This window comes from Aquarana catesbeiana, linkage group LG04 (assembly GCF_042186555.1).
Source record: "Aquarana catesbeiana isolate 2022-GZ linkage group LG04, ASM4218655v1, whole genome shotgun sequence".
Taxonomy (NCBI): Eukaryota; Metazoa; Chordata; class Amphibia; order Anura; family Ranidae; genus Aquarana; species Aquarana catesbeiana.
The window spans coordinates 234,814,488-234,826,500 of NC_133327.1; the positions used below are offsets into that span (position 1 = coordinate 234,814,488).

Here is a 12,013-nt window from a genome sequence, read left to right on the forward strand (position 1 = left end):
ACAAAATCGTGGGACAAGTCGTATAAGTGTGAAAGGGGCCTTAGGCCCCTTTCACACTTAGGCCCCTTTCACACTTATACGACTTCAAAGTCGCGCGATTTTAATGTGATTTTGTGGCCGCGATTTTACCACGATTTGGGAGCAGTAATACTTTGTACGACTTTGCCACAACTTTAGCATTAACCATTCTTAGCTTGTGCTTACAAAGTAGTGCTGAAATCGTGTCTATATTATTCAGGTACGATTTGCATGTCACTTGAGAGTTTAACATTGAGGTCTATAGAGTACAAATCGTATGGAAGTTGGACCAAAGTAGTGCAGGGACTACTTTTGAAGTCGGCACGACTTAAAGTCGTGCCAATATGAATGGTAGTCATTGAAAATCATGGAGAATGACTTGTCATACGATTTTGCAGTACAAAATCGTGGGACAAGTCGTATAAGTGTGAAAGGGGCCTTAATGTGTGTTTCTTGGCTGGGGACATTTACCCTCGCTATTAGTGCTGGAGACAATTGCTATTGAAACAGAAATGATAGGAGATGTTTTTAAAGTTCAGAAGGTGAGGGAAATCTTCTAGTGGACACTTATTCTGGTGTCAAAGAGGGGATTTTCCAGTTATGAGCCAATTAATTTGACAATAACTTTGTCATAACCATATGATAATAAAGTGATTTGTATGCCTATAGGAGAGCAAACGAGAGTTTTTGTTTTGGCCTTTTTTTTTCTATACACGTTTAAGAAAGAAAGAGAGCATTAAAAAGGAAAAAACATTGATTGTTTTAATGTGGCTAATTTTACTATGTATACATTGTATTTTTCTTGCTACAATGTGTGCCATGTATCATGATGTTAAAATTCTTTTTAAAAATAATTGTAAACCTAAACGGTTCTTACAAACGCAAGATACAAGAGTTATAGAGGGGATAGCATTTATATTTGCAGACATGTGCCAAGTTAGGAAATACTGTGGTACCTATAAGATACACCAAAGTCCTTGGTTAAACATTCATATAAAAGGTCATTTGGTACACCCAGGGCTTAAAAGATTTATATCTTTGTAAAGTTGTTTAAATATAGTGTAACTCAACAGTGCAGCAGTTCTGTTATTGGTATGCTTGTTTTAACTTTGTATAATGTCAACAGCTAAGCCCTAATCTCTAGCACTAGCTACTTCCATGGCTATTTACGTAAGAATAGAGTAGTGACATGTGACTGACAGGATGTGCTGCAGTATCTTTGCTGTGGTATGTACAGATTACTCTGCTTCTACCAATTCCAGTAGCTTAAAAGAGCAGTTCAGGATTATAAAAATATAGAGCTGCAACTAACGATTATTTTCATAATCGATTAGTTGGCCAATTATTGTTTCGATTAATCGGTTAATAACCTTAAAAAAAAAAAAGGTGTGGCATATAATTTAGTTAATATGTAAAGTTTAAAAAAAAGGGCAATTTATTCTTAAATATCTCTCTATGCAGCCGTAAATATAAATAACCAACTATATGGTTAGGGGGAAAAATATCTAATCCACTCTGAGAATAACAGACAGAAGAGATATACTGTATACACTATTAGAGGAGATATACTGTATAAAACTGTTAGAGAAGAGATATACTGTACATACTATTAGAGGAGATATACTGTATAAAACTGTTAGAGAAGAGATATACTGTACATACTATCAAAGGGTGAATCTGATAAATATTTTCAGACTCAAAGATCAAATGTCTTCCTTAAAAAAAAAAAAAAATTTAATTTTAAGAACGTTTGTTCGATTTTCTAATCATTAGTGAGGTCAAGTCGACGTTCATTTTCAACCACAGTGACAGGAAAATTTGGAAATAAAAAAAAAAAAGGTCAAAGGAATTTTCAGACAGTGTATGTGGTTTTCATTCAGAAATTACATTCATTTTAAAAACAGAATGTTAAAAATAAGTAAAAATTTCAAACAGCATTCTTTCATTCAGCGAATGTACAAAGATTTTTCGTCTGAATATTCTCGTCTGAAAATTGATCCGTGTGGCCAGAATAAGGCTCGTTGCACACCTAGGCAGTTTGATTTTGATCTGTTTCTGCAGTGCTTTTTGCTGTGCATTTTGATTGTTGCGCACGTGATTTTGCGTTTTTGCATTTTTTTGGCCAATTTGCCAAATTGCTGCAAAAACGCATTAAATGCTTTTCTGCAGCTTCTCCATTGAAGTATATTGAACCAAAAAAGTTTTTGCGTTTAAAAAAAAAAGTCCCTGACCCTTTCCAAATAAGCAGCGACTGAAGAAAGCATAGATGTGAATGTGTCCAATGGGAAACCATGTTAATGAACTGCAGTGCGCTTCTACAAAAAAGCACCAAAAAACACATAGATGTGAACCAGGTCTAAGACGTTTAGTAACATAATGGGGTTAAAAAAAACTAAAATTAGCCCTTTATAGTACAAAAAAAACAAAAACAAATAATCTCTACTGTAAGGGGTTCATTTTTTTTACTGTAGAACTGTAAAAGTAACATCTACGGTAGCGATTATTTGCTCTTTTTGTACTATAAAGGGCTCGTTTTAGTTTTTATTAACCCCATTATGTTACTGGGCGATTAATCGATTATGAAAATAGTAATCGATTAATTTCGATTAGTTGTCGATTAATCGATTAGTTGCTTCAGCCCTATAAAAATACAAACATTTATTAGGTGGATGCAGCATCAATCACCGATCAAACATTGCAGATCTCTCAATTCTCTCCCTCTGCTCTGAGCAGAAAGCTGTAACTGTCAGTCAGTGGTTTTCTGCTCTCCACTCCAGCACTCACCGGAGCACTGGGCTGTGCAGGGGGAGGGAGGGGCTGGCTCAGGCTATCAGCAGATCGCTGAGAGGCTGAGCTAGGTGTTGATGCAGCCATATGGTCGGAATCTTTCCCGAGCCTGGACTAGTGACATCAGCCAACAACGGGCTTTAGCCTGCTGTCGGCTGAAAACGAGTCACAGGAGTGCAGAATGAACTGCACTCCTGTGATCCATAGAAGTGTGACCAAAAAAAGGCTTTGGCCATACTTCTCCTTTTTAAGAAATGAACAAATTGCTGTTCTTCTATAAGTATCCCATGTTCTGTGGAGTCTGCAGGGTCCTGTGATTGCTGAATAGTATAATAATGTCAATTTTATCTCCTTCCCTTCAGGTACAAACTGAAATTAAACAGGTTTTTTTCTTCAGTTAATATGTGGTTCAAAAATAGGAGCCTTTCTGCTAAATGTTGACCTCATGGTGCCAATAGCCCAGATATTGATGTGTTTTTTGTATAATCTTTAATCATTTTCAAAGAAATACTTTCTTTATTGGATACCTAGACGTTGTCAATAAACATTGTTTGTTTGTTTTTTGTACTTGTGCAGTCCGGGAACAGATGTGACCACTGAACTAGACAGCTGGATTGATAAGTTCTGCTTGGATGCTGATGTTTTTGTCTTGGTGGCCAACTCTGAATCCACGCTTATGAACACGGTAACTTTAGTAGTAGTGGCAGTAGTAGTGTGCTTTTTTTTTTTTTTTTTTTTTTTTTTTTTTTTTTTTTTTTTTGCGTTTTCTTCTTGCTTTGTTTAAAATTTTTTTTATTTAGGACTTTAGGTAACTGCAATTTACACAGATGATGTTTGCTGTTAGAATGTAAGCTTTGTCAGAGTTGAGTTGCTATATACTGTAAATTTACTGTAAATTTACAACTACATCAGTGGTAAAGATTGACAGTCAGTTAATGTTTTTGTGTTTTTTTTTGTTTTTTGTTTTTTTCTCTTCATTATTTTAGGAAAAACACTTTTTCCATAAAGTAAATGAAAGACTTTCTAAGCCCAATATTTTTATTTTAAATAATCGGTGGGATGCATCTGTATCCGAACCGGAGTCCATGGAAGATGTAAGTACACCCTTGTTTATCTTGTCCACCTTGAAATTTGAGAACAAGCCTTTACTTTTTTGGTGAAAAACGTCCCCTTCCTAATTTCGACATGAATAATATATACTGTATGTATAATATACGCTCACTAGCCATTTTATTAGGTACACCTAGCTAGTACCGTGTTGGACCCCTTTTTCCTTCTGAACTGCCCTAATTCTTCATGAGATAGATTTAACAAGGTGTTGGAAACATTCCTCAGAGATTTTGGTCTATATTGTAATGATAGCATCACACAGTTGCTGTAGATTTGTCAGCTGCACATCCATGATGCAAATCTCCCATTCCACCACACCCCAAAGGTGCTTGGGATGGATTCTATTGGATTGAGATCTGGTGACTGTGGAGGCCATTGGAGTACAGTGAACTCATTGTCATGTTCATGAAACCAGTTTGAGATGATTTGGGTTTTGTGACATTATCCTGCTGGAAGTATCCATCAGAAGATGGGTACATTGTAGTCATAAAGGCATGGACATGATCAGCAACAATACTCAGGTAGGCCGTGGCATTTAAAACAATGCTCAATTGGTACTAAGTGGCCCAAAGAGTGCCAATAAAATATCCCCCACACCTTTACACCACCATTACCAGCCTGAACTGTTGTTAAAAGGCAGGATGGATCCATGCTTTCATGTTAAGCCAAATTCCGACCCTAACATCTGAATGTGGCAGCTGAAATTCAGACTCATCAGACCAGGCAACATTTTTCCCATCTTCTATCTTCCAATTTTGGGGAGCCTGTTCGAATTGTAGCCTCAGTTTCCTGTTCTTAGCGGACAGGAGTGGCACCCAGTGTGGTCTTCTGCTGCTGTAGCCTATCTCCTTCAAAGTTCGATGTATTGTGCATTCAGAGATGGTATTCTGCATACCTTGGTTGTAAAGCGTAGTTATTTGAGTTACTGTTGCCTTTCTGTCACCTTGAACCAGTCTGCCCATTCTCCTCTGACATTACCAAGGCGTTTTCAGCCACACAACTGCCACTCACTGACTATTTTCTCTTTATCGGACCATTCTCTGTAAACCCTAGAGATGGTTGTGTGTGAACATCCCAGTACATCAGCAGTTTTTGAAATGCTCAGACCAGCCTGTCTGGCACCAATTACCATGCCACCTTCAAAGTCACTTAAATCCCCTTTTCTTCCCCACACTAATGCTTGGTTTGAACTTCAGCAAGTCATTTTCACCATGTCTAGATGCCTAAAGGCATTGAGTTGCTGCCATGTGATTGGCTGATTAGCAATATGTGTTACCAAGCAATTGAACAGGTGTATCTAATAAAATGGCCTATAAGTGTATATAATTTCATGCTTCACCAAAGAAAATGTGTTGCTTTTTTAAATAAACCAGATTGTACTTTTTGTTGCCTTTTGATTATAATATATTATTAGGAAATTATTTTTAAATGATTTTGCTATATTACAACTCCATGTACAGGTACGGAAACAACATACTGAGCGATGTCAGTCTTTCCTGGTGGATGAGCTCAAAGTTGTAGATCGTTTGGAAGCACAAAACCGTATATTTTTTGTTTCTGCCAAAGAAGTTCTTAATGCCAGAATGCACAAGGCACAAGGAATGCCTGAGGCTGGTAGGTGAAACTGCTGCAATTATTTGTGAACAATTTTCCTTTTATATTCTGTTTTGGCAAGAGTGTCAGACCTTATCGGAGAACAGCCATGCTTAGACAAGACTACTTGTTTGGGCAAGTGCTGTTGTGTATGGCCATACAGGCCCCTAAGTCACTATGACAGTGTCCTCTAAACTCAGGAAAAGGGCTTAGACTTCAGACAGTTCTCACCTCTCCTGTAGAACTAAGGCTAATGTCCCACTTGTAACAAACTAGCAATCCTGTCACTAGCATTAACTTTTTAGTGGCAGGATCACTTTCGAGGACACATGCTGGCAGTGAAACAGTCCCCTGCTTGCACATATCGTTCCCTTGCCGGCTGTACGAGTGACGAGTTGCTTTCTTGCCATCTGCTTACATTTTGAAGCATTTTTGACAGTGAGGAATAGCCACCTCACTATCAAACCCAGGTAGAGAGCAACACATAGAAAACTCTGTGATCAAGCCTGTATTGGGGGGAAATTTTAGAGAGGTGCAGTCCACGGTAGGGCTGCAGTGTGTAGTGTCTGGGTTTAATAACGCTGGATGTGACCTGATGTAATTGGTGTGCAACTTCCTGCTTTTCTGTTGGGTTCATAGAAAGCAGGTAATTATTATCCCTGCATTTTCTAGCAATTCTGTTGCTGGCAGTTTGTTGCTTGCGAACAGATTGCAAATGTGACTTTATCGCCTTAACAGCCCACTTGAGTTGGTAGAAAGAATTTTTTGTTTTTCCTGGAGAATCTCTGTAACTATACTCTCATTAACATGTATTGGCATGTATCATTCCCTGTTATATATAAACATTTTTGCATGTGTTGCATTTGCAATGTTTTCTGTTGTTTAAAAAGGTGGCGCTCTTGCTGAAGGATTTCAGACCAGGTTTCTGGAATTTCAAAGGTTCGAGAAGTTGTTTGAGGTACAGTGAGATCTACCTGCTTATAGTAGGCTTCAGCTACGTGTATGGTATTTTGCGGGCCAGAAGCAAACCTGTACTTCATTTTAAACTCTTAAAAGTTGCCATATGGCAGACAAGCCCTATCTATGTTTTCCTGTGATTATTATTTCACTGGGTCCTGACTTCAAGACTCACTAAGGCATTCATTGGATGTTTGCATTGCAGTAAACATAAATTGGGAGGGGCACTGAGGAAACTTGATGGATAATAACACGAATAGTATGCACCTTATGGTGTCTACCCTGAGGCAGGGCTTTGAATTTTAAAGGTTTAAAATAGAGCACAGGTTCACTTTAAAATTGTTTTTTTTTCCTCACCCTGGGTTTGCCAACTACAATCTTTTACATTATCCTAACCAACATGCATATGCTTTAGGAATTTTTGTAGTGTAAGACAATATCCAATAAAGGGATTAAACATCTGTTTTACTCAACTCTGTCCCCACCTTGTTGGCGCTCCTGCCACAGTAATCCCAACTTTCCTCACACTCGCATCCCTGTTCTTAGGGCAGGTTACTCAGGATGAAAGGACTGTGTACAGTGCATCCAGAAAGTATTCACAGCCATTTTTCCACATTTTGTTATGTTACAGCCTTATTCCAAAATTGATTAAATTAATTGTTTTCCTCAAAATTCTACAAACAATACCCCATAGTAACAACGGGAAAGAAGTTTGTTTGAAATCTTTGCAAATATATTAAAAAAAAAAAAAAAAACTAAAAAAATCCCATGTACAAGTATGTGTAGAAGCATTTGCTCAATACTTTGTTGAAGCACCTTTGGCAGCAATTACAGCCTCACGTTTTTCGAGTATGATGCTGCAAGCTTTGCACACCTATTTTTGGGCAGTTTCTCCCATTCTTCTTTGCAGGACCTCTCAAGCTCCATCAGGTTGGATGGGGAGCGTCGGTGCACAGCCATTTTCAGATCTCTCCAGAGATGTTCAATCAGGTTCAAGTCTGGGCTCTGGCTGGTCCACTCAAGGACATTCACAGAGTTGTCCCGTAGCCACTCCTTTGTTATCTTGGCTGTGTGCTTAGGGTTGTTGTCTTGTGGGAACATGAACCTTCGCCTCAGTTTGAAGTCCAGAGCGCTCCGGAGCAGGTTTTTGTCAAGGATGTCTCTGTACATTGCTGCATTCATCGCTGGATCCTGACTAGTTTCCAAGTTCCTATTGCTGAAAAACATCCCCACAGCATGATGCTGCCACCACCATGCTTCACTGTAGGGATGGTATTGGTCAGGTGATGAGCGGTGCCTGGTTTCCTCCAGACAGGATGTTTGTCTTTCAGGCCAAAGAGTTCAATCTTTGTTTCATCATACCAGAGAATTTTGTTTCTCATGGCCTGAGAGTCCTTCAGGTGCCTTTTGGCAGATTCCATGAGGGCTGTCATGTGCCTTTTACTGAGGAGTGGCTTCTGTCTGACCACTCTGCAATACAGCCTGCTTGGTGGAGTGCTGCAGAGGCAGTTGTTCTTCTGGAAGGTTCTCCACAGCGATACGCTGGAGCTCTGTCAGAGTGACCATTGAGTTCTTGGTCACCTCCCTGACTAAGGCCCTTCTCCCTGATTGCTTAGTTTGGCTGGGTGGCATGCTCTAGGAAGAGTCCTGGTGGTTCAGAACTTCTTCTAATTAGGGAAGATGGAGGCCCCTGTACTCATTGGGACCTTAAATGCTGCAGAAAGTTTTCTGTACCCTTCCCCAGATATGTGCCTTGATACATTCCTGTCTCTGAGGTCTACTGACAATTTCTTGGACTTCATGGCTTGGTTTGTGCTTTGACATACTGTGGGACCTTATATAGACAGGTGTGTACCTTTCCAAATCATGTCCAATACACTGAATTTACCACAGGTGGACTCCAAGTTTTTTTTTTTTTTTTTTTTTTTTTTTTTATAAATGTGCAAAGATGTTGTCATTATGGGGTATGGTTTGTAGAACTTTGAGGAAAATAATGAAATTAATCCATTTTGGAATAAGGCTGAAACATAAAATGTGGAAAAAGTGAAGCGCTGTGAATATTTTCCAGATGCATTGTACGTGTGAGTTTCATACCTGCAAGACGGGGTTCTTCTTCAGGCTGAATCAGCCATTTAAGATGACATGGGGAAAAAAGGTTTTCATGGTGTTTGTCATCTGTGCACATCTAGTAGACATGTATATTGTAAAAGTATATCTATGTAACAAAATTAGGGGCTTCCAGATAAACTAGTGGTAAGAAGCTTGCATTTTAATTTGCAGGACTGGTGTGCTGCACTAGTTTTTTTATTAAACTACAAAGCTTTCCTTAAAAGATAAATGTGTGGGGTTACAATACTTCCAGCATCTAGGGCCACTTGATGAAGGTGACAATTGAGAAAATTTTGCTGAGTAAACACAAATGTTTTCAGTAGTTCCCCCACAACTGTTTAATGAATGCATTATAAAATATAACAGCTGCCCAACTCCCATTTTTACTTTTGACTATAGTCAGCAATATATATTTTTTAAAGATTACAGTTGAGCTTTAAGTTAACCAGGTATTGCCATATTTCCCAAAATCCTGCTTCAGTCACATGACCCATAGAATGGGCGACACTCGCATGTAACGTGTCTTATTTATAAAGCATCTGTGGGGTTGGATACATTTTATAAAGCATCTGTGGGGTTGGATACATTTTGCAGCCTAAAAAAAAAATAATTTAAAGATTTACTTAAAGCTAATCTCCAGCCTGGTCCAAACAAACTATTTATTTAACCTTTAGGAGTCGTGTCCCCAAACCCCCCCACCCCCATTGAACATTTTAGTTAGCGTGGAGGATAAACCTGACAGACTTATTGAAAAGCCACATTTTTGGAGAAAAATGTCAGAATAAGACATTACGTTAAAAAAAAAAAAAAAAAATGCAGTATTGAAAAGCAAGAAAGATGAAATGAGCAAAAGATTTGTAAATTACTCGAATGTTGGAAAATGCAAAATCTAATGAACACACGAACAAAAAAGTTATTGGACTATATATTGGTCTTTGTTCAGTGCTGGTAATTTATAAAATGTATTATAAAACGTATCATTTCCTCTTCCTACTATAAAATATAGATTTCCTCCTATGTGGGATATTTTGTGAAAAAAATGTAGACAGTTCTCCTAACTAACTTGTGACTTTCCCTGCTGTGCAGTTACTAACCTCTCTCCTCTTTTAGTCCCATCTCAATGTCTGCTGCTTTCTAATCTAGCTCCCACAGTGTGCGGTCACTTTCCAAGCTCTTGTTCGTCATTGCTGACCTCTAGATTCACTTCTTTGGGGAACAATAATTCCTTGCTTTTTCTGTGCTTTTTCCTTTTCATGTCTTTTACTTCTCATTTTTAAATGTTACCCTGCATTAATCAAGATTTCAGCTTTATTTTAAAGGGATTTCCACTTTTAACATAAACTTATGACAAACGCAGGTAATTCAGACTAATGCCCTGTACACACGATTGGATTTTCCAACGGAAAATGTGTGATAGGACCTTGTCGTCGGAAATTCCGACCGTGTGTAGGCTCCATCACACATTTTCCATCGGAATTTCCGACACACAAAGTTTGAGAGCTTGCTATAAAATTTTCCGACAACAAAATCCGTTGTCGGAAATTCCGATCGTGTGTACACAAATCCGACGCACAAAGTGCCACGCATGCTCAGAATAAATTAAGAGACGAAAGCTATTGGCTACTGCCCCGTTTATAGTCCCGACGTACGTGTTTACATCACCGCGTTCAGAACGATCTGATTTTCTGACAACTTTGTGTGACCGCGTGTATGCAAGACAAGTTTGAGCCAACATCCGTCGGAAAAAATTCTAGGATTTTGTTGTCAGAATGTCCGATCAATATCCGATCGTGTGTACGGGGCATATGTGTGTTGTGCAAGAAGGTTACCTTCAGTGAAAACAAAGATTCAGAGATGCAGTTAGCTGATAGCAAATGTAAATATAAAAAGAAAAGGTTGTTTTAAGGCATCCCTCACATAAATCTCTCTAGGGAGAAATAAATGACCCTTACAGTGGGACCTCCTGATCACTGCAAGGGTTTAATACTCATTTTGTCTAGGGGACAGAAAAAGCAACTATACTTGCCTTGTTCCTCACTTCTCCGGTAGCTGGTGGACTTCTCTCTCTGATGGGTTGAGGGTGGGCCCTTGGCATCCTCACATACAATGCAGGACTGCTAGTCCTGTATTGTATGACGTGATGTCAGAGTGCTTTTGATTGATAAAGTGGCAAAGAGAAGTCATGCGACCTGGAGGAAGCCTGCAGAGCAAGATAATATTGCTAATTGTTCCCCCTTGACAAAAATTAGCATTTTAAGGCTACGTTCATGTTTAGTAAAATAATGCACATGATTTTGCAGGTAAAAAATTGTGCATTTTTTTTTTTTTTTTTTTTTACACTCTGAGCCTGCAAAGCATTGCACCTGCGATCAGTGGTTTATGGGTGCAATGCCAGGCTCCTGCAGACACTGCTGACAGCTGTCTGCTCTTACCTTCATACATGCAGACAGTTACTCAGCTGCAGGAAGTGTCAGTGAACTTCCAGGTGCTGGTAGTTCATTGAGAATTACAAGCAGTCTGCTGTGGTGGAAGGTGGGACTTGTAGTTCATTCATTTACAGATTTCTGTGATTGAATGATGCAAACATGTTACTAAAGGTGAATTTATACTTTTACACTTGCAATGTGGGGAGAAGTACCACTGAAAAAACACATTTTCCCCAGAGTTCAGCTTTAATCAAAAGTCTCTTTTATAAGCAGAAATATATCTAATACTAACCTGAGCCTAAACCCATATCCACCATGCCTATTAAAAGCTCTGATGTTTACTGTAGAAATAAATATAAGAAAGCATAGGACATTGTCACAATCCCTATAGACCAACTTTGAAAAAAATATATACCATCCCATCCTCCATTTGTTCTTTTGATATTTATGTCAAAAAGATATTACTGTTCTTTAACTAAAACTCCTCAGTTTGAACTTCACTTGCCTTCACTCCACCAGTACATCATCAGTATAGTGTAGCAAAGCTGTGATGAGCTCCCAATAGACACACACTCTTCAGTCTCCCACCTATGGCCGTAAAGGTTTGTCTATTTCCAGGAACACCAAGACTGTCCTTGGCAATGCAACTGTTTAAATCTAGACCCTTAATGGCAAAAAAGCTTACTAAAATCGGCTGACTTTTGGTGCTTGCCAGTGAGCATAATCTTTCTAGGTAAAACTAAACAAGCTTTTGCTAACCTTGTGTGGGATCAGCTTCTACAGCTATTCCTCAAGTCCTGTTCCAGCCCCCCCCCCCCCCCCCCCAAGCATTTTCTACAACACTCACCTCCTATTGGTCATTTAATGTCATGTGTGGCATCTTCCTGATCAACAGGAAGACTCAGTAGGCAGAATGCAGACCAAGCCTTCCATCCTTTACAAGAAAAGTCAAGAGTTACATATAGCTTAATGCGCCTATATTTATGGATGTAGTGGTTTGGTATGCAATTTTC

The 12,013-nt window shown here is 38.9% G+C and overlaps 1 protein-coding gene across 2 annotated transcripts in view; it reads left to right on the forward strand.

Moving 5' to 3' along the window:
* The window catches only part of MFN1 (mitofusin 1), a 69,495-nt gene that overhangs the window by 23,623 nt on the left and 33,859 nt on the right, over window positions 1-12,013 (forward strand). For both annotated transcript variants that reach the window (XM_073626258.1, XM_073626257.1), the window contains exons 6-9: window positions 3,382-3,490; window positions 3,792-3,899; window positions 5,376-5,529; window positions 6,399-6,466. In XM_073626258.1, the coding sequence (XP_073482359.1) occupies window positions 3,382-3,490; window positions 3,792-3,899; window positions 5,376-5,529; window positions 6,399-6,466 (439 nt within the window). The remainder of the gene's footprint in view (window positions 1-3,381; window positions 3,491-3,791; window positions 3,900-5,375; window positions 5,530-6,398; window positions 6,467-12,013) is intronic.